General features: G+C 44.0%; 1 protein-coding gene and 1 long non-coding RNA gene across 2 annotated transcripts in view; both read left to right on the top strand.

The window, feature by feature from the left end:
- Positions 1–1051: 1051 nt before the first annotated feature.
- Positions 1052–24032, top strand: part of LOC111252601 (uncharacterized) — a 62717-nt gene continuing 39736 nt past the window's right edge. The window contains exons 1-7 of the mRNA XM_022810778.2: positions 1052–1135; positions 1836–1897; positions 2417–2549; positions 5381–5510; positions 5864–6059; positions 6426–6488; positions 7605–7838. Of these exons, the coding sequence (XP_022666513.1) occupies positions 1052–1135; positions 1836–1897; positions 2417–2549; positions 5381–5510; positions 5864–6059; positions 6426–6488; positions 7605–7838 (902 nt within the window). The remainder of the gene's footprint in view (positions 1136–1835; positions 1898–2416; positions 2550–5380; positions 5511–5863; positions 6060–6425; positions 6489–7604; positions 7839–24032) is intronic.
- On the top strand, positions 16864–23941 carry LOC147754802 (uncharacterized). The gene is made up of 2 exons (XR_015329584.1): positions 16864–19018; positions 23530–23941. It is a non-coding gene; the product is annotated as an uncharacterized LOC147754802 (long non-coding RNA).

Here is a 24032-nt window from a genome sequence, read left to right as displayed (position 1 = left end):
GGCTAGCTTTGTGTCGTGAACGCCTAATTCAATGTTTATAAGTAGATACGGATCCGTCAGCCGCGGGAAAAAGCCACTGGAGAAGAGCTTGCGACTGTGACTATTTAGCCCACAGTGAAGTAAACCTGGTAGCTTTCTGAACTGTCTATTTGCCCGAAAGATGCTGACATTAGCGCACAAGCAAACAGGTGCTTTTTACTTTACTAGCGGGTTCTAGGAGCAAAGTTGCCGTCATGTCATGTCTGCCGTATTAGCGTCTGAATCACAGAGCTATCTTGTCTCGAATTGTATTATGCATACTACGCATGTCCAATGCGAGGTCTCAAAACCAATATAATTCACCCTTCATACAAATAGACGCTTCGTTGCATGTGCCACATTTTACATAGAATATATGTGCCGTTTTCAGTATCGCTTCTTGCAGCGAAAATTTCTATCCACGTAAAGTACGTGTTCGTGATAATTGCACAATTGATATAACGCAGATATGTCTATTAATGAGCAAGTCAGCCAGCGACTGTGAGCACAACTTTCCATCGCCACATTTATCATTCATTTTTCAGTGTCTGCAAGCAATCCAGGCGTAATAATGACCATTCGGGTGACGCCTGTTACCATTACGATTACTTCTGTTGGACGTACCGCGGCCCCTTACTATTTTAACTGCTGTTGTTTGAGACTGCTTCCAACCCGTCATCCGCTTTTCGTGTTTCATCGTTGGACAAAATTTTGATAGGTGGCGTCCGCGGCGAGCACGGACAGGTTCTAGCGCCACTGCCTGCCTTTCTTGACAATACTACAAGGTCCAGAAGTACGAAGTACTATAACCATACTACGATGACCTGTGGTGCTCGCTGGTAGAAAAAGAACGGCCAAAGATGATGGGCAGTAAATTTGCTTGTTCGATCGCTCGCCCGCTTCCATCCAGGGACCAAATTAGGGGGAAGCCATAGTCCGTATCCGATAACGGCAGACGATTTGCAAACTGGTGAACTCGTAAACACCAACCGAACTGTTGGACGTTCAGGAACTGCGAAATTAGCCTGCAGCTATGGCGGGAGCGGCAGGCGTCCGAGGAGGCGTCACCAGCGAGTCGGCCTATCTGTCCGAAATCGGGGGACGTCGAATTCTTCAAGTAACAGCAGCGGTAGCAACAACAGTGGAGCCAACAGCAGAAACAGTCCCCCTCTGCCTTTAACGAACTACAGAGTTCTTGCCTGTGAGAAAAGACAGTGAGAGTAAGGCACGCGTGCAACCCCTCCATGATAAAAAATAGAAAAAAAAAAATAAGAAACAGAGCAACGACATAATCAGCAACAACGACGCCAGCAGCACTCGTATCCCAACTCGTCGCTAGAGCAGCACTGGCAGTAGTAAAAAAAACTGTGTATAAAAATAGCCGTAACGAAGTTATGTGCCCAGAATCACGGGCAGAAGTTTGTGGAACAGCTGATTAGTGGGCAGCTTTGAGCTGCAGTGGTTGGCCGGCGATACAAGTGGTATTGCTGAGACCAACATTAAGATGAGCTTCGCACCAGCCTATGCAGCCGAAGACGAATTGCTGAAATGGATAAGACGCCATCACAGTTCGTCTGCAGACAGAAAGATAGTAGGAGTAGAACGGGAAAAAATGATGTGCTATACATAAGTGATGCTGATGTTGGCGGACGAAGTTCGCCGCTTGCATTACTGACTATCGAATAATAGTGGAGTAGCAAATAAATAACTGAACAAGGAAAGTTGTAGTTACATTTCTCGCTTGTGGCTAACGAATAGAGCATCAGTGAATAGGTGTACCACGGTGGGAACTGCGGAAGCGGCGAGACCAATAATAGACAGCCCTTCATGATGGGGTTACCGTGTTGTTTTGGCTTACTTTGCGTATTTATTTTTCTGTGTACGTCTGTTTATGTATAGACATTCTGTGTATCGTTTTGATGTGATACAGTTGACAGGAAACGTGGGTCATCGTGGGTCGGATACGTGTAAAAGCATTTTTACGCTTGGTATTGAACGTCGTTATTTATGTTCATACGCCGTCAAATAATGACTTGTTTTTATTTATAGGTGAACTAAAGACATGCATAAGTATAATATATTGTGTCACGTAATCAATATGGAACGGTCCAACTAAACAACGCTCTATAATCTCACTATGCTTTTCTTACCAAGGACATGTTGACCCTTGCGCCCACGGCTGCCTGATCTGATTCACACACAAGTCTCTATCCAAAATCCCATATTTATGTCAATGAGCATTATACAGAAGAATGGGTGATGAACACTATATCCTTGAAACAGGTGATTTAGATCAATTGTCAGGGAGCGTCCAGTGACCCTACGTAAATCGCCTTATTACAGACACCTTCGAGCGTATCTAAAGTAATTCAAGTATATCTGTGCTTTCCTTTTTAAGGTTCGACAAAGAGAGAGATCGTGAAAAAGAGTGCAAGGATCAACCTTCATCGCTGTGGTCTCGGGCGAACTCGCTCAGGCAGAGTTTGAGACATCGAGCAAATAAACACCATACCCACTCAACATCAGTATCGGTCAGTGTTAAAAAGCAAAGAAGAATCGTTCACACGAAAAAAATACATACATTTATACACGTATATATTTATTCCAAGGAGTGCTGAGCAGCTGAAATACAAATGGTCGAATAGTACTCAATAATAATTTAATGTTAGCTTATAATAACTTAGAGTAAGGTTAAGGTGGTCAATCTCTGCGCTCTTTTCTTCAAGGAGGGTAAGGAGAGGCTTTGACAGATGAAGGCGTGCGACAAAAAAGTATACGCAAGAGAACTGTGCAAGTAATGGCTGTTAAAATGCATGAATTATTTTACCAAACGCAGCATAAATGTTTGTAAATTGTACGCAGTGTTTCCCGGTATCATTACTCTATTGGCACGTTTCGAATATCGGATAAAATTTTCATCCACCATATCCTGTCAAGCATAGCAGATCATACCACGACTGGGCCCCGATATACCCAGTTGATTCCTAGAATAAACAGAGTAACCATTTCAAGTATCTGAGTGACGACCCAGCCGTTACTGTATAATACGAGTGACCAGTAGCAGCTTCCGAGATATTTGACGGAGAGACATTCGATAGATCACCCTAACTGTTACCGCTGTATAAAGACCTTTGATTTATTTTTTACTATTTCATTATTTAATTATGCTCTAAGGAACTATTTTTAATTTATAGTTATTAATAATTGACTAGATACAAGTTATTTGTCAATAGCATGTTTGAATTTAAAGCAAATTGTAAATAAACGATAAGACACCTTTTAACTTTTTGACATTGATCGGAACTATTTAAAATCATTGCATCAATGAATATTTGCAAGCGGTTTCTTCTACAAGTCTCATATCCCCATCCGCACGGCCCAGAATGGATGACAGCGTCCTGTTCTCCCGTCTCGCTGTACACCCAGCTTGGGGTTGGAGGCCTTTCCGATAATACGAAGCTACTTCTATAAGCGCCCACAGCCCGTCCGGACTTTAATTAGATGGTTCGTGGTATCAACACAATCCGTATTCATCGATCTCGTTACATCCTTAATGAGGTGGCTGGTTCAAGCTTCTGGAAAGCCCGCTGCCATGGTGTTTCATTTTTTCTGGCACACTTATATCGATAGGCTGTGAGCTTTCTGTTTCAAGTCGACTTGCGCATAGTTGTTTCTTCGATTGTTCTTGTTTATGGAACATTTTTGATGACGGCGATCGTCGAGTTTGCCCCTCCCGTCCCATGTGCCCCCGCCACCAACCATCACCAACAGCCTCTGCGTCTTCTTCTTGGAGCTTTTCCTTTTACGCTTGAGTTTTAGACGTAAAAACTATGTACACTAGAATTTATTTTTTACCAGGGCTAGGAGTCTCATTTTATTAATGAAGACTTCCCATACCCTGAGTATGGTCCACGTTAAATTGCTTTCGACCTGTACTGCCTTCTCTGTAATCTTTTTCCCAGAGAGATCTGTCTAGGGTAGCTCCGAGGTTGCTTCAGTTTGTTCAGTAACAGATTGAGTCCTACACAACTTGCTTATCGTATGAACTCATTCATGAGCCTATAAGTTGAGCAAAATGTGCTGTGCTCTTTCGTTCAGTGTATCCTGTTTCTTGCGATAATCAGCAAAGTTTGGTTCTGCCGAGGGTGAGGGGAGCAAAAGTCCGAGGATAGATCTTCGGGGGTAGCCCGGTAGCTATCACGAATATCGTGCTCCGTACTTGACCCTAAATTGCTAACACGGAAAGGGGAGTTCTGGGAGATTCTTTTTGCACTCATGGCAAAGGACATATTTGTACGACTGCCTTCTATACTCTATTGGGTTGTACCAGTCATTTCTCTATCTAGACGGATTACATATCGTCACATGAGTAGTACGAATCGCATCAGGTCTGAAAACTGAGATTTTTAGCACTAGAGTATGCTAAAATTGTCCGAATGTCTTTATTCAGATTTAAAATAGAGCGCCTTAAAGATGATTAAATGTGTTGCACGATTTAAGGCATAAATGCTGCACAAATCTAGACAAAGAAAAATTGTTGTCTATAGTCAAGGTACATTATTGGTAGTAACGGTGTAAAGACGATTCTGCCGATGTTCTTCTGAAAGTTCTCATATATATGGAAAAATTAAAATAATCCCAAAACGATTGATCACGGATTGTAAAACGCGGATCGCAAACGATAAGGTTTAAATAAAAAGAAAATCAAATGTGCTTATGCGTGGTAAGGCCCCGGTTGACGCCAAAAAGTACTTGGTGATACTGGAAATGTTTTCTGCGTTATGAGTTCCTGCCGCCTGACAAAATGATCGACTCAAACCTCTACGGTTAACTGCCAACAAGATTACAGGAAGCCATTTAAAAGTATTCACCGGAACTAGTAAACTAAAAAGGCGTCGTCTTCCACCATGGTAACATCAAGCCACATACATTTCCAACTGCCTAGCAAAATTTAAGAGAGCTTGAATGGGAAGTTTCAGTAAACCTGCTGTATACAATGGCTGAACCTTGCACCATCAGGCTATCTTCTGGTCCGGTTTTTGCGTAGCGTCTTTAGCGGCGCTAATCTAGTTTGAGGGAAACGGATGCAAAAAAGCACTTGTCACGATTTACTAACGCGGAAATTCTACAAAGATGGCAATATGACAAATGGCAGAAGGTCATCTATCTAAATGGCACATTTAATTTAGTAATGTTATTTTAAACTGCAAAAGAATAGTTGGTTCAATCTTGGTTTTATAGTATTCAATATCTTTTCGACATATATATGTCGAAAAGATATATTCCCTATATATATATATATATATATATATATACGTATAAATATATAGGGAAAAAATATTCTTTTCTCTACTGTGCACAGGTATTGATTGATGATTTACCAAGGAATCGACGTGATCCTGGTGGTCTGAGTGCTCCTTTGCGACGAGAATGGGGAAGTCATCGGGACCTGCTACGTTCCCGCAAGGCTCAGAGTTCGGCTACTCTTCAAGGTAACTACGCTAGAACATTAAAATCTAGTAACTATCCGTATCCTTAGCAGCCAGTATTGCCAATACGTCCGCCATCCATAATGTATTGAAGTACTTCGTTCTGCTTTCAATGGCAAAAAAAAAGAATCAAGCATGAATGTCTAGCGCTAATTATATACATACTAGGTTACGAAAACGGTCGACTTATTAATAGGTCGATGCTTCCCGGCGCATGTGAGTATCGGAAATATAAATAGCATAAATTGCTGTGAAATTTTTATCGGTCTGCCTTTATAAATATACTACTGGAATCCTGATTTTGATCATCCCGTTCCCTCGTTATAATCACACCTCATAATTGTAAAAAATTCCAGATACGAACGTTTGCCCGAAATCGTTAATCCGACGCCATTCATCAAAATCACGTCCAGGCGAACTTACGTTAAGTCTGGGTGGAGGAGGCATCACGAGTTCACTTCAGGCGCTTACCAGTGTGGTGCCGCTCAAAGGCCTGCTGTTGCCCCCATTATTTGTTCAAGACGAGACTGGCACAGCTTCATGTGAAACTGGGTACGTACCATATGACGCTTTTATTGGGTTTACGTAGACGAATACTTTCGATACAGCCTCCTGAAAACAAGTTACTGTGTTTTGTCGCTAGACATTAGATCTCTACGAAACCGTTATCGTGAGACACCATTCGACTTTTCTGTGTGCCCCCAGGTATTCCAATGTGTGCGAAGATACATATGATACCTGACGCAGTACCTGCAATAATGGTTTCATAAAATCATCATCATCATCTACAGAAATCAATGTAGTATTCGTATCAGTTAGTATTTGTAATTCGTATATCTAAACCTAATAACCAAATCCAAATTTTTTAGGTTTTTTTTATCCGTTTTACCTAATGCGTAATACCTGTGTTATTTTCAGATCCGTTGAGATGGACTATGTCGTTGAACAGCGAGGAACTACAACAAAATGCTGGGGTCGAGAGTAAGAATTTTGACACGAATACCTGCCCTATAAATATACGCATATACAAACCGAGTTTAGACTTGGATCAATTAAAGTGCGCTTAAGGTCGCTGAACAACTTTGATTTGAGAAACTTAACATATTAGATAGTGATTAAGAAGTCGAAATGAGTTCTGTTGTGGTAGCGTGAAGCCAAAGCAGGTTCTTGAATGGCACCTACTTCATGATGACTTTACGGCATCCAGCTCGTAGGTGAAGACGGATACATTTGATGTAGACTTACCTCCTCCTCCTCCTCCTCCTCCTTCCCCATTAGTAATTGACAACTAGGCCTCAGACTTGTTATATCCTTAATAACATTTTCGTAACAAAAGGTTTTACTTAAGCCTGCCCATACGTACGTTTTCGTTTTTGTCACAACAAGTGTGCACTAAGATAGTTTTGAGGTGTAGGTTCCACTACAGAGCGTGATCAGGACAACAATGAACATGAACCTTATTTAAATTTAAAAAAATGATTGAATTAGTGACGACCCTTGTTCGATTCTGCGATGGGCACAATTTAATGAAATTATATTTTCCAAGACATAACGTTGCTTTGAATTACTTTGACGAAAATGAAACGTAGCTCTGTTCTTATTTGGAATCATCAGCTCCAATACATAACCCTGTATCGGTTGATGTAAGAGGGTTCATATGTTTTTACAAAAAATTCAATGATGCTAAAATTGTTTAGTAGTAGACAGCTATAATTAAAAAATATCGTACTATATAATTTTGGGAACGGTTTCTGAAAACGGATATTCAAGTGGGCCCAGTTACGTTTCGGCTTGCATAGGTGTTTTAATGTTTGATGGATAATTTAAGCAAATTTCAGGTAAGTTCATTGTCTATAGCTTCGGTGACCACTCTATCTAACCCGTGAAGTCATCGATGATACTTCATCACGCGCCTGTTCATCCGATCGAATTTGTTTGTCGATCGATTCGTCGGAATGAACTCGAAGTGTAGTTTAGGGAAGCAAAAAAGAACCGTGCGTCCCGCCGATTGGACATGCTTCTTTCGAAAAAAGAAAAGAAAAGAAAAGAAGCAACATCTAATCTATTATACGAATTCAATGTGAGCAAAAAAATTAGTTCCAGGCGTAATATGGCTGCGGGGATCTTTGACCCCATCGATCGGAAGGATGTCACAGCTCAACAAAAGAGCACGGCACAGCAGCAGCGGAAACTCACAAAGGACTCCGGATACGAGACTAGTGTATGTTCAGAGCCCGATTACGTGAATGCAACCTTTTTCTCCTGTGCGATTGAACCCCATGGGACAATGCTACCTCCTCCCCATCAACCGATACCTGACGCCTTGTTCAGGTTAGTGCTGTGTAGTTTCTTTGGGTCCATACCTTCACCGTTACGAATTCGTTTTCTTCTAAGCCAATAAAGGAGTTCCTCATTCAAGCCGAAGCCCATAAGAGCAGGAACAAAATCTCGCTTGTGTCGGGGGGATCGTATACGTGTGTTGCATAAATAAGTGAGCCGACAATTAGATGAACTTTCTAGTAAGGTTTTATGTAGCTGGAGTTTATTCAAACGACATGCTAGACTGCCAAGCGTGAAGATTACCTATAGCCTGTGAACCCTAGTTTGATACTTTTATGCGACTCTTCAGCTATTGGGCGTGGTTCATGTTTTGGAAGTACCTCACCGCTACAGAAAAGTAACAGTTTCAAGTGAGAGAGTCAAGTACCACACCGTCGATTGCTGGCCAACAAAACGGTTCGACGTAATTATGTTGTTTGTGCTCAAGCCTCTCTTCTTCCGCAAATCCTAGAAAACAACTTTATAAATTATTATTGGTCGGTCGATTGCATCTCTAGAAGTCAAATCGCCTCTCCAAGCACCCCACTTTTGTTGGTAGTGGCAACAACAGATTAAGCAATTAGCCCATATATCGGCAGTCTTTAAAGCAGACCTGTGCAGAGGTATGATCAACGTACCGATGACGTAATTAACGTCTTTTTTTTTTCACAAGAAGCCGACTCGATTCGTGAGAACCGATAAGAGAACTGATTCTGAGAGTGATAACAATTTTAGAATGATCGTCAATACGTATCAGGACCAAGAGGCTCAGGAAAGCCATCGTTAACATGGCACCACAACGAGAGCACGTATCCGATTGGCCGCGTAAATTTAAAAACAGTTTTAGCAAGTCAGGCAGATAGACGGCCGGCAAAATTGTGAATCACCGCGCCGCGCTATTACGCAGTTGATAATGTCTTTATAGAGCGTACTATGCAGAAAAAAAGACTTCTCGAAGTTATTTTGGTCTTGGCTAGGTGATTAGCTTTCGCAGTTTGATATAATTTACTATTTTGCTAACCACTGTATGCGCCCACGATTCGAACGGGTCGTGCAACGCTGACCGGAATGTTAGCGGAAACGGATATTGCTGGAGGAGACTGCTCATTGATGACTCAGCATAGATAGGGACGGAACATGTATTGCGGCCGTCAGCGTTGTCGTATTAGCAGTCCGTCGCATCGAAATAGAACCCCCTTCGACTGTTTAACGAGATGGCGTCGTTAATTCATGCAAAATTTCTATCTTTCTTCCCCTTCCCGCCTATCAACTACGGACGGCCACGATGCGAACCATGTTGCGCATACATGTAAAAACGCGTTCAACGTTGTTTCAGAACCGCTTCGAGTTATCGTTGCTGATGACGCCGTTTATTGCTGTAATGACAGCCTTTAACAGCAACAGTAATGACGAAAGTTCCGACTCTGCGAAGGTCCGACAGCAAGTCGACGATGCGGACACCGATAAGGGCAAATTAAGTTCACTCGCTGTCCATGCTAGCCTCCTCTGGCCTGATGTCTCGTTTCATCTTTGCCCCACTGTTCCTCTTTAGTACTTCACGGTGCCGCTTCTTGTTCGATTCAAGTTACTGCTTCGCTGTGGATAAATGTCACGGCTATAAGGTTAGGGTCTTTTCGCGCACGCGTTTTGCTCGTTCGTCTCCACGCGAATCCATGGCAACGTCACTAACACCGTTTGCTATGGCAAACTAGAGTCTTATTCACGTGATTGTATACAAGCAAGAATCAATATGGCGCCTTCCAGTTGTATTGGCGTTTTCGAAGCTGACTGCTTACTGGCAGCGATGGTTGTAGAAATGGGTCACCACCGTCTTGTCGTTTTGGGATCGTTTCTAAGCAGTGAACGGCGAGTGCTCGTTCCGCTGCGCAGTGTCAATATTTCAAAATATAGTTTATGCGATTAACGTGTTTCGTAGTTGAGCCACATGGTCAATATGCTTACTATTATATAGTAAATAAGCATATTTCTGTATGGGCGCGAAGGGTTACTTATTCATCCAGCAGTTCTGATTCGATATAAATCGTAATGGCATCGTACTATACATATTCACAGCTGTCTCTCGGTCTACGTAATGCCAGTTGCAGCCCTAAATTGTAGCAGGAGCAAAATTCCAATACGAAGTAGCAGCATCTGCCGATCTCGTTTCCCTTCCACCGTAACCACCCGGTCTCGCAACTTCCGGGCCGGCCAATTGTCAACCCGATTCGTGTGCCCACTCACGGCTGCCGTCTATGGACAGCGTCGGAATCGACACACGCCAGCCTTTCCTGTGCAAGCGCTACGCCTAATATCTGCCATTCATATTGTCAGATATATAAAATTATACTGTACACAATCTTTTGTCATTGTATTGTGCCAAGAACTATTGCAGTAACACGTAACCGTCACGGCTTCGTACGGCTAATACGCGTGTCACCCCATAGGAGATGGCAGCACTGCTCGGTCGTGCACACGTTCATCTGCGTACGCTGGTGTACTGATCTGGTGATCTACGTCGCGGATAGACTACCCATGTGCAATTACAATGGTCGATTCAATGGCAGGAAAAGACAAATTCAACCGGTGCTGAGATTAGGTGGCATGGCGGCGGTGACAGGAGTTAACGGCCAGTGCTGGTTATGACTTCAACCGCATTTTTCTTCGATACCGATGTTGCTGTCACCGCCGCTGACTTTATGTTGTCCATTATTTGCAGGCGCATGCAGTCGTGCTAGCTCATCCGTCTACCCTCCTGTCCGTCGTCGAACCTCTACCCAGCCGCATTGTAACTACGGTCCTTCTGCTACCATTGGCCTGCGTTTCTGTTCCTTTGTCGTGGGAGTATTCAAGCGGCTGTGACCAAAATCGGCAATAATCTTTTGTTCCTCCACCGCTAATCGGAGCCAGAGCAGTGGATTTTCGGCGGGTCGCAGGTGACTGTCTGGTCGGCCTGTGGATCATCGATTTTAGAAATAACCGGAAAATTTTGCGGTCGTTAAATATCAATCAATAATCAAGGAGATAGTGGTTTGGCTTGTCGATTATAAATAGATATGAATAAACCATATTTTTATCTCTTGACACGAGAACGCCCGATCGTGATCTCGTACATAAGTCAATGGAAAAAAATTATCACTTGTCCGTGACGGGCTGTTTGTTACCACCTGCAGATCTAGTGAAAACAAAAAAATAAACACCTGATCTGGTCAACTGAACCTATGTCAGATGACCTGAAATCGAACAGAAAGAAAAAAAAAAACCATTATTTTACGCAGTATGACCGTATGCGGCATAATATTTAAGTAATTAAGAAGGTTTTGACCGCAAGGCGGCTCCTGCTCGGCCTGGATAAGCTTACTAAGGCCGAAAAAAAGTTACTCTGAACACAGTCACCCGTGAATGGTGAGGACTTCCTGGACTAGAGGCATGTCCCTGTTCGCAGCACTCATGCGATGATAAATACGGTAGACGAAGAGATACATTTCTATCGTACAACCCACACAACATGCACGTTTAGTTTTTGTCTAAAACGTGTATCGCTGCTGCATACCGCGTCAACACGAGCACCAGCCATGAGATTTTCTTTCGTATTTGATCTTCGTAGACGAACAAAAATGCTACTTTGTCATGGTGAACTTTGAGCTGATGAGCTTGATGCTGACAGATAAAGCACGTTTGTTGACTTGTTTCACAAATAGCCAACTTAGTATGTGAGTTCCCTTTAAAGTAACGTTTATATCGTTATCAATCTCTAAGAAAAAGACATTTCTTTCCACCACGTTATCGGTACAATCGTATGCAATGGCCCAATAGTCGTGCACGCGTCACCCAATGCTGCCGGCAACAGACCACGCAGCCATGCTCTCACAATACCCAGCCGACGACAGAACTGGTGGTAGGGTGCAAAATACAATATGATAAACTGTATCTTAATATATTCACTAGCAGCAGCAGCAGCAGCAGCAGCAGCAGCAGCAGTCTATGCGGACATTTTTGCCGAGATGCGGATATGAATTTACTTTTTATGGAAACGCAAAAAAATCAATCGTCACAAACCACAACAGTGACGACGCCGCCGCTGCTTCACTCGCGGCGACAGCGAAATACAGCAGCCGGCCATTGTTACGTAACGAGTTTCTAAAAGCTTTAACGCGACGAGCACCATCTATCGATATTACCTTTCCCGTCTGCACTTCAGATACGCACAACTCATCTTAACAGGCTACGCGGTTGTAAATATAGTAAATAGGACTTGTAAGACGGCGCAGGGGGCTGGCTGCCCAGCGTAACAGATTTACGTACACGTCTTTAAATGATCCATTTGGTGCAAGTGGTGCACCTGTGACGGTGACAACAGTCGGGCTTCGCCTTGACACATGGGTCCGAATAGAAACCGGGCCAATTTCACATGCTCGATTTCTGTGTATGGCATGGTGCTGATTACATCGACGTCTAATCGGCCACCATTGTTTCTGCTGTCCGCGAAAGGACGAAGATGTTTATTACAGACATATACTTTGATAGGAAATTAATGAGATGCGATATTTTTGCTAGTAAGCTAATATCGTTCCGTGTACGTAGAGCGATCGCTGAAAAACAAGATGAACCGTGGCTGGTGGTAAGCGTGGCCGTGTCCGATCTAGACGAGGCCAATACGATACGAATAGAAAAATTATCATCTTTAAACAATACTGAATACAAACGTAGTTGCAGTCGCATTTTCACACAGGATCGATTAGCTCAAGCTTAGTAGCGTGCTGATATCGAATGGCCGGGTTCGCCGGTGATTCCAAGACATCCATCAAGCTTTTTTCGGCTATTTTTAGTGGCTGCTTTTCATCAGCTGTACGTTACATCTTTGATAACTTGTATAGTTGGTGAGCGTCTTTCGCCTTCGCGCGCTGTAGGCCATCGAAGCGAATCTGAACGCAGCGGAGCGCACGTCACTAATTGCGCAGACCGTATTTAAGGATCAAGAGGACGGGAACGAAGCGACGTAACGTAACGTAACGTAACGCACCGTTATCCTGCACTGATCGCATCGCATCGCATCGTGTCGGACCGGCTCCATCGGCAAGTCGGAAGGTTAATATACAATAGTTTCGTTAAAATCAATCATCAATATTTGTGCGCCGCATATACAGTTATTGTCGCAAAACGCGCTCCCGTAGCTTTATCATGCTCGCCATAAAGTTGTACTTCTACGCCGTACAGCACAGCGCCCTTGTTATTTGTTCATATCTGAATCTATTCTGTATTGTCAGAGGTTCCGGGTTCTATTCTTACTCTTTTCGCGATGATGACGACGACGGTGGTGGTGATGATCGGCAACAAGCGACACAGAACACGAGTAGATATCGGCACGAACAAAACAATCGTAACGTAACATAAAATTATCGAGGGATTGTACAACAACAATGCAAATAGGAGCCTGCGGATGCTATATGTGCAAATGATACGACGCGTTTGATTGCTGCGCGTACCGCTAGAGGGGGTCGTTGTTGTAAACGGACCAGAACTACTAATGGTCGCAGGACAGTAGCGGGCAGTCTCTGTTTCCATTTGGCCTTTGGCTCTCCATGCCGTTCGCCGTCGTCTCAGCTGCCGTTGACGGAAATCTGACATGTCGATTGAATTCGTCGTCGGTCGTCACCTGCCGACAGTCAGTCGTGGTAGCGACAACGAAAAAAAGCAATCAGCGACAGTCACAGCATTGGTCCGGGTGTAACGAGCTAACAATAGCCATTTACCATGATCACCATGTATTCGTATGCGTGCGTTTACCGCTGATAATGTATATCTGCGCTGACGCATCGCTTGCGTGCCTCAAAATGGGTTCCGTTTAGCCGACTCGTCGAGCGGCGGACTGTAATGGAGCTCAGACAGCGCCAAGTTGCTCCGACTGAATCCGCGCACGGCAGCGTAGCAATATCAAATTAAAGCGGGCCACCTACATGACAAAGTTGTTTCCGATTATTATCTATTACTACGACAATATTGGTGATGCTAATGAAGATCAGCGGAAGGCTGCTGGAGACGACGACGACGACGACAATGATCACCGTCGTTATGATAATCGTCCGTTCTATTATTAGCGAATGCTGGTTAGCGGTATCACATGGTACTGTGCTATTGTTGCTTCCAGAGCGTAAATTTATTGTACAGATGCAATTTATTGTAATAAGCAATTGACGAGTTAGGCTTGGGAACAATGGCTGCAGCTTTGTCTACCTGCGTACGCATCATAATAGTAAATTCATTCAATTATGGTTGTGGTATCGATGACGGTGATGTCTGACGACGTTCCGGACGTCATGGATCGTTCATCGTCACTGTCGGCACCATTCGAACGATCTCCGCAGACCGGCGATACGGTCAGTCGTACGTGTCTACCTGCTGATGTCGCAGATTGACCCACGGCGCACGAAAGACAGCTCGGAGCAACTATAGCTAACAGAAAACGTCACGTTAGTAATAATTATAATGTGTCAACGACGCTCCGGCGAGAACGTCTGAGAATCAACTGTTGTTGACATGAACAATAATGTTTTCAATTTTCTATGCGCTCAATAGAAATCGATTGACGTTGCAATAATGAACCGTAATATTAACCTTGTAGGAGTCCTAGCAATATACTAACAATGTCCCCCTTCGCGACGCTCAGTAATTGTAACAAAAGCAATAACAGGACTATGTCGCATCGCGCGTCGTTCTTCTTTGATGGCGGTCCATAGTCCATTTCTTATCTACTTTCGTTTTCATGTATCAATAAGGCCAGAATGCGAAAAGTGAGCAGGTTTTCATTACTATTATTCTCACCCGAATGGCCCTGTGTCCGACTTTGCCATCAAGCACCACCAGCCTGCTTCTGATCGTCGCACTTAATGCTGCCCACAAGACAATTGCCCTCTTCTGATGAATGCAAAAAGGGAGCCGATTATTGATTGGAAATAAATTTTGTTCGACGAAAATATGATAATGAGACGGATCCTCGGACACCGGCGCACCATCAGCGAGTGAGTGGATGAGCGGGCAGCAGAATTACGGCCTCGTGTTGAAAGCTGAAGTATTGATCGATACAGATGCGAAGGCTTTTGCCTAGAGCCGATGTTACAGCACGCGATGTCCAAAAATTTAAACGAGAATTCATCGTTAGGCCATAGCTTAAAGATACGTGTTATCTTGCGCGTTGCCCCTAAACATTCGCTATTACGACCCACGTGCAATAGCGTGCGCCGCCTAAAACGATGAAGACCTAGGCGGATAGATAGTTCGCGCGTGACATCGAATTTCTGCGATTAGGAACTCTGAATTGAGGAACAAAACGAAAAAAAAAGGTAAGGTTACCCATTCAATTACCACTGCTAATATCAGTTAGAAGAGAAAATATGGTAAGCTTGCCATCTGCCGCTTCAAGTAGATTATTGCTGCTCGATGAGGTTCTCCTATTTTCCTGCCAATCTTCTTGGATGGAATATTTGCCATTCGCGTTTTCTGCTGGTAGCGCGGCGCCGCGTCGCGCCGATGACCGCTTATCACTTTACGCCCGCCACCGTTTAGTAGTTGCGTTATTCAGAAGAATTCAAAGTCCGATAATCCGTCTGTCAATTGATGTAGTGGCGCCGGCGACGATACGCCCTTCGTCTGTAGCGAGCTGGCTGCCGCTAAGCGCACACGGAAAGAGGCACAAATGAGCGCCGTTTTTTCCTATTTCTTGTGTAATTTTATGGAGATTTTGTATGGAGTTGTGATTAAATTGGAGCTTACCGCCCGGAAGAAGTGGTCACACAGCGTCACACAGAAGCCTAGACAAATCCAATCACAATACTAGGTATTGTCGTAATTACTTCGGGCCATCGTCGCACGTTGCTTCAAAATAGCATAAAGTGATGAAGCGGTCGCGCTGAAGACTAAACCAGTACGACCCATAGCCGTAACGCATGCTCGACAACTATCAGCTCAAAATCGTATGCAATCAAGCGCCGTTGGCTTACAGACATAGAAGACGAATAGCGAAACTACTACGTAGAACGACTTTATCGCCATAAGATTCATCCCGTCGCCAGAGATTAGATAAGGACACTTTGGCTAAAAAGGTTTTGTTGGCGGTGAGGAAACGTAATTCTGGGAAAAAAGAAAAAAAAAGTTAACGTTCGCGCCGTCGCCGCGTTAAAAGAATTCACCAAATTGAACAGCTGCAGCAGCGAATCAATCGCAAAGCGACGCCTTTCAGAGGTAGTGCGCAAAAGGGATACGTCTTGAAAAGAAAAACAGAAAGTGTCAATTTGATTCTGTATATATCAGCGCAATCACTAGGCAGAAAGATCAGTATGAACGGAGATGGCCTTTTTTGAATTGCCACAAAGTCTGCTTTTGTTAAAATTGTTCGTATCTATAGCTTTGGTGGTCGTCGACGACGACGACGACGACGACGACGACGACGAGAATCAGTTAGATTTCCTCCAGCTTTTTCGGAAGAATGCATTGTGCTAATTGTAGTGGCTTGGGATAGCAGAGAACAATCTGTAACAGAATAAATTTAATACATATCATTAAACCATTCCACGATACCTTAGCAGCTGTGGGTCCGTCGTGTAAGTTTTGCTAGTACGCATAATGTACGCCTACTGCGTCCTACGATCCTAGAGTCAACGGTTATTTCGTAATAGATAGCTAACCGAGAATTGGCACCAAGACAGTATCGTTACGATCGTCTTCATGGGCCGTCAGTGGGTAAACAAAATCTCAAAAATAGCACCTATCCGAAAAGCCAGCACTGGCGCCCAGCAAAACCTGCCAGTGAATTGATGGGCTGGTACTTTTTCGCTTCGGTTGTTGTTGTTGTTGTTCATTCGTCCATATTTGCTCCAACTCGAGCTGTCGATTTCGATGACCAGGGACTACGCCATAAAAATACGGCCTCGTGCGAACTTTACCACCACGATCACCCAATACGTTCTGTTATTATTAGGGGACCGCTACATGGACTATGCCTGGCGCCATCGTGCACTCAAGACGGTCGTAGTGGTAATGTTATTGCTGTTGCTGTCGCCATCGCCATCGTTGTCGGTTAGCGATGGTAGTGGATGTAGATTCTCTTAATCTTCTTTCACTTTCTGTGCCCTTCTTGCGGGAGGCCGGCGAGTAACTATCGTCTTACTGGCCGTCTCCCTCGGACTGCTTGGCTGTTCCCGCATCTCCGCGCTCTCTCCCCCCGTTCGGAACGGTCGGCGAGGAGGTCCCCAGCGCGCCGGCAGTCCCCCAGTAGCCGTCTAGCGAACAGAGTCGTCCAGACGGCCAGACAGCCGGTCAGGCAGAGCGACTGAGTAGCGGCTTGCTGTGCTCGATCATCGATCCGATGAGCCTGATGATGGTGTGAAGTGCTCTGTTAATGGTTACTAATTAGCGAACCAGTGCGGCGATCTGAGGCTGCCGAAGAGCCAGGCCCGTTGCGGTTGAAAAGTTGCTACAGGCAGAAACTGCCGGCCGATCGACTGAACGGGAACGTTTGCCACGTATTCTAAAGGTCCCTGTCTGTACGTATGCCCAGACTCGTGGTGTAGAGTGCGTGCGAGGAAAGGTACCAGCCCAACGCTGGCTGGAGTGGTTCTCAGCAAAAACTCTCCATCCACTACAACGAACTGTTTGTCTGCCATTGCTTCTGCTGCTAGGTCAGTAGCTATCAGTTCGGCGTTCTCGGTGGGTACATTGTTTGGTTACATACCTTGCTTGTATTATCAGCGCGCTATCTGCTTATTAATCGCTCTCCATCATCATATTGTTATACTATGTGTGAGTGTATAGATGGCCTGCCCGTATTGCGCTTATTGGCCTGCGCGAAAATAGCCGGTCGCCTAGGATATCTCGTTTCTGTTGTTGTGCAGCTGCAATGTAGTATATTATTCTAAGCTATCTGCGAAAGATATTACTGTAGTTAGCACAAGGCCATCGCGAGTTGCATTGCATCCGGTCCGCGGTTTGCGGGTCGACAGGGAAAAGACGAAGCTATTTGATATTCTCCAGACAGAAGCGCAGGCTAAACACACGCGGTCGGTATCATCGTTACGCTGGTCCCTCTCGGGTAATGTCCAGCTAGAGGTGGCTTGCAGGAATACGTGTGGCCGGCTGTCGTCAGAACACCGACTAACACACAGCTACTCCAGTGTGATTCAACGGACGGGGATCAAGAGTACGTTATCGATGACCGAGAAAGAAGGACTAAGAGAGGCAATAGTATTACGCGCCCTGAAAAGGCACGCGTTGATGGGAACCAATGAAACTTAGAACTATTTCTAAACTGTTAATCCATTGATACTATTTCGCTTTCTGTGTTCGCCTCGAAACGCTTACAGCGATCACCGTCTTGGTCGAAGGGCTTTGAGAAAGATGAATATTGGCGGTCCTTTAGAACTTAGATTCCATTATTTTGCTGCTACATCTCCTTTGCTAGAAATGACGTCCTAGGAAGCAGGACTTGCTCAGTGAGTTGAGCGTCAACATGAAGTAAAGTCATTATGCCTAGACAATGTAAGTTAATTAGGTGTAGAATCTCATAATAAAAATCATCTGAACGGTGCAGCAGGATCGGAAGTCGGATACCTTAATAAAACACACTGAATAACATGCGACACGGCTTCTACATCTTGTTGACGTGCTTTCATCACGACGTGAGCCCGCCCTCAATTATTGAATGAGGTATGCAGCTGGATTATCTTGAAGTTGTTGTGTGAAGGGGTTGTTAGAGTTGTTGCTATTGCTAATAGGGACTTTGTTGCCGCCTTTTATATGGGTGATATCTTAGACATCGTTTGCGATCGTTGTTTGGCCTAACAGTTTTTCGAAATTAGCCAGTTCGATACCACTTGGTCGCGTACTCCACAAAGGTTGCTTTTGGCGTTGTCTTCATCGCACATCGATGCGCTAAAAAAGCTGCTTCAACTGCTAAAGTTCTGCTAAATTAAGAAGCTTCAATGAGCAATCAGAACGCGTCGACATTCAAGTTACGTCGTCAACAACAGCCGCTGCAGCGACAACAGTCATCACAGTAGCTTCGCAAGCGCAGAGCTGTGATGGCCGGCAGAGTTGGCTTAGAATACTGTGAAGCAGTGAGTGCCCTTTACGGATTACAAACAGTAGACACGGATGATAGATTCACCAGCGAATATTGAAAGTTGGAGCACATTTAGAAACTGGTAAGTTGTCAGACATTGAGATATTAAACAGTTATTGTTATTACTTTTGACGTCACACGAACACTGGCGTATAATCAAGGTGTGATATTGTATCCTCCTTTCGCGCTACAATAGGTTACTTAACACTATGGCTAATGGTCGTCAAATATAAAAAAAAAAAAGACGCGTCTTTACTTACGTTACACATTGAACGTACGAGCGTTTATGTATACGTTTGTACACAATTTCCCATATTCTAGTCAGCTCATACGCTTTATTCAAACCAACAGATGCAGAAACTTCGTTATCCTGCTTCGATTGTAGTGGCGCAGTGGTTTCTGGTTGACAGCAGTATCCAATCTTTTTTTTTCATTCAACGGAAAAGACATTGCCATGGAGGCAAACGGAATTATTCGTAGAACGGATTGAACCTGGTTAGTTCTCACGGCACTTTGCAGAAGTGACAGGAATCACCGCAATGGCAGTGGCGTAGGGATTGTCGGACTTGCTGTAGAGACATAAGGAGTGTCTAGGTTTGAAGGGCTAAGGGGTTGGAGGGGTGCATGAAATTGTGTCCGACGAATATAAAAAGCACCGCTGCGACGATCAGAGACTTTAGATTCGTATAGCTCATGCACGATCACACATACATATAGCGATTCACGGGTCAGAAGTTCTGCACCAGCACGGCCTGTACCTGTCTATAGTGTACCTGTCGCACCACAGCCAGACCAGACAAACTGATCTCATTTGAGGCGTCTGGATAACATCTACAAACTGGCTTTTGCTGGCCACCGCTATTAGTGTCGTCGTTGTCGAACCCACCACTGGCCCTAAGAACAGCCCGCTTTGACGGGTGCATAGGTAGCCCAGAACCTCCCAGCAGCCAGCCAACAGTATTTTTGGATCCGACTTTTTTCTAAACAAAATTCACAAGTGTAGACATATATGATGTATATATTATGTTAGCCTAGTTGGTGAGCTACTATTATTACAATAGGCAACACGTACGAGTACTGCTTACCGTGAGCCACCTGACGGGCCCAACAAACCCCTCTGTACACTCTGCCTTTTCCACTAAGGCTCACAAGAGTGGAAATTAGCGCGTCCCCGTCACGGTGATAACGTGTTTCACCGTAGGAATACGAAAATTGGGAAATTCGAACCCTGTCACAGACCCATTTTGCTTCATGGTGGGATTCAGCTGTCTAAAGTAACGCCTAATGGATAGCGTACCGGGTGCGAAATTCGGGACACTTATAAGCGGAGACTGACTGCGCAATATATTTAGTTACTTAATTGAGTTTCGAATGCGATGCTTCACAAAGATTCTACTGCACGCAACAGTTCCGTACACTTTGTTTCGTGTTTGCATGGAGTTTCACAGTCGTGCATTACGTTAAGGTGTCAATTCGTGCAGTCCATCTAACATCGTAGGCCCTTGAGAAACCACTGCCCAATAGGAAAAAAATTTTGGCTGGCATACATATTGATAGGGAAGGATTGCATCACCCTGCTATTGCGACGTTCTCTATTCGAGGAAGCAGCGAGCTCAGCCGGCTAAGCGACCCAGAACGCATGGAGTTGTAATTATATGGTCATACGCTGACATCAGGCATTTTGAACAATCGTCGACAGCTCGTAAAAAGATTTCTCACACGCAGAACCAGATAGAATGGGGCAGAACTAGACAGAACAGCAGCAAGATCAACGGTCAGTTTGCCTCGTCTGTTTAGGCTATGTGCCTATCCGTACGCGTGTGATTGCGTGCTGATGATAGTAAGGCACGACCGAATCTATTTACTCTATATCAAACGTTTTCTGAGAATCGTTTCGAAGAAGGCAAAATCTAGTGGTAAAAACGAGATTTATATATAAAAACGAGAAAATAAATCGTTGCATTCTTCATAATGGCCAAACTACCCTATCTCAAATACATTCTTTGTATAAATCAAGCACTTTCCAATTCGAGAGCATTTCGAAATAAAGGCTGAACTCATAGTCTTTCTAGCTTCTACAGATCATTCTAAAGGCGCAGCTGCTCAGCAGTATTGTATGTTGATTGACTGCCAAAGGACTGATTCATTAGATGGCAGATAGCGAGTACTCGGTCAACCTAAAAAAAAAACCCATTTTTAACGGGGCGATAGTTGATCTTAGATCATTGTTCATCATAAAAAAAAAAGTTAAAATTACCACTGTTAAGGATGTTCATTAACACGTACCCAAATCAATTCGTCGTACGCTCGACATACTCTGACTTTCGGACAGACTTTTGAAATATAATAAATAGACGCTTTTTACGTGAGATACAAAATTGTAACGCGCTTAGAATAGCCCTGTCATTGGTTGTGGCTACTGCAAATTGTCGATCCTTGAGGCTACACCAAATGACATTGGGATTTTGGCTAGTCCTTGTTAGAAACGCATTCGAGATCTACCTACCCGTATACAGAAAAGCTAATCCAGCCAGATTCAACAATGTGTCAGTGATTGCTCGTGTTTCTACAACCATCGTTCCTGCTTGGATTGCTCGCTAGCTCTGTCCGCAGTAAACGGTAATAGAATACACGGTATGTTAGCGGACTGTCAATAGCGATCCCTCTTAGAAGTCAGCAAGAAGGCGTCTATGTTCCTTAACCTAAACAAATGGAACATGGCAAATGGAGCAGCGTCTCAGTGTTAGAGCTTACGAACGGCTGTGACATTCAAAAGTTTCCTAAAGCAAACCGGCTGGACGCCATACTATCGCCGCTGGTTAGCCCGCTCGTCGATGTGGGCCATGTTTATACAAACGTTTTATGATTAGTCGAGTGTAGATATGCGCCTCAATTTATAAATATTAGCAGATTTGTTGTTATTATATGCAAAAAAAAAAAGAACGAGACGAGTCTTATGTTAATCAAAGTTGAACGGAAGAGAGCAAAAATCCAGAGACCATTGTCGCAAGACCCTCGACTAGCTGGCCGACCCTGATAATGATGGTATACATTGAAGAAAAATCTTTGATGAACGGTTCCATTACGTGCTACACAGGGAGTAGACGACACTTCACACATTGTTACTTTAGAGTAGCAATAATGATAAAGAGATATCTGGCCGGCCACCATTTTCGCCTTTCGTGGGATTGGGATGTGCATGCCCAGTTTTTTCTATAGACATTCAAATGGCGCGCGCATAGATCAGCCACGATGCTGGTAGCGCCGTGTCACCATCAAAAACATGCAGCTTAACACCAAAAAAAAAACATATATATATATATATATATATATATGCGTGTCTGTGTTTACACCGTACATGCGTAAGTGATTTGCTGGGCTCCAATCCTACTGGTTGTCGGTGGCGACGCTATCGCTGTTGATTTGATTATTTTTCGCCGGAAAACGTGTAGGTTCGTCGGCAGTTTTATCTTCGAGGGAGCAACCGGAGGGCATCCTTTCCATTGGCATCACCCGTTTGTGAATGAGTGAGCGTACACCTATTTGTAAGATCTTTCCAGAGCTCTGTTTGCAGTCGACGTCTGCTGCACCAGAGATCGAGGGCGACGCTTTTTGGCCGGCTAAATCGTGGCAGTAGCAGCAGTAATCGTAAGAGTAATGCTAATAATCATATTGGTCGTTGTATTTTTGATCGTTCTGAATGACGTGTTTTTTTTTTCTAGCCGATCGAATAAATTTGTCATATAGCTGGATTACTTGTTATTCCAAACAGCGTGGCCACGCGTTCACTCTTTTTTTTTGGATCTAAGTTCCCTTATCGACGACTGAATCATAAAGTAATTTTGTTTTGATTGGAGAAAACGTTCCTGTCAATATCTGCTGCCGCCGCCCTTACTTACATTTCGCATGCTGCTGCTTGTTCTCACGAGAACTTTTTGTTGTACGATGCCAACGAAAGCCCTGCTTAGACGGAAGTTTACAGCGACATAGGTAAACAGAAAAATTAGAATAACATTATTTACAGAAGCGCATTTCTAATCCACGCGTTATTGTCGCGCTAAGCGTGTGACTCTAGCCGTTATCTGTTTTAGCCCTTAGGGCAATTTACGCGTCGTGTGACGTGATAGAGCGGCGATCGTATGAAAACGAACCCAAATGATGACGAAGAGTGCAGCAACTGTACTGTTATGAATTATGTTGCCTCCTTTTCTACGTGCTGATTCTACGTGCGAGACGGAACGATACGCAGTACGTTTAACCTCGACCAACTTTAATTGCCACTATTTACGTAGCATGAACAAAAAACCTGTCCTTAAATTTCTATGAATGCCGATGTCACAAAACGATAACGTCTGTTTGTGCTAAGATAGCACCCCACGTAGCGCACTTGATCGCCGCATTTTCGCTTCAACCACTACCCGCTCGTGTCCCGTCATTCGTTCTCCATTTGTCGTAGATATTCAAAAATAGGTAAGCCTTTTCCTCGTCAGGTACCACTTGGCAACTATATCAGTAATGATAATATTACCTACGACGCTCACCATGTAATGAGAGGTGCATTTTCCTGTCAACGAACGAATTTGCCACTTTTAGTTACGAGTACGCATCGCGGCGTCTGCCCGAGTCTGCCCCGTGGATGACTCATCGCTGGCTGTTTCATTCGTCCCAAGCCCATTACGTTTGTGATAAACGTCTCACTTCGACGTGAGAGAATGCCGTTCACCGTCACTGGTTATTCAACGAAGACGTCTGGTTATCAGCTCTAGCTTTGGCGTATTCTGTCTGCAATTATTAATTACGTTTGTTCTACAAATAGATTATATTAAAGGAGCCAGCTATCGCTGGCAGGCATCGCAAATGATTCCAAATATAAACTACAACAATTGCTCAGGTGCAATATAAACCGCGACCCGCAAAGGCGTTTCCGTCGTATCACTATAATGTGTCCAGTGATGCGTTTTATTTGTGCGTTTTTAGAAAAAATAAAAACAAACGAATCGATTAAGTTGTTATTACGTATCACTCAGCAGCGAGTTCTCAACGGAGGCAAACACACTTTGCTTTGGCAAGTTAGCCTGCTGCAATGAATCTTCACG

The sequence above is a fragment of the Varroa destructor genome, unplaced genomic scaffold (assembly GCF_002443255.2).
Source record: "Varroa destructor unplaced genomic scaffold, Vdes_3.0 BEIS01000006.1, whole genome shotgun sequence".
NCBI classification, from domain to species: Eukaryota; Metazoa; Arthropoda; class Arachnida; order Mesostigmata; family Varroidae; genus Varroa; species Varroa destructor.
Note: the sequence above shows the minus strand (reverse complement) of the source record. Positions and strands in the feature narration are given on the sequence as shown.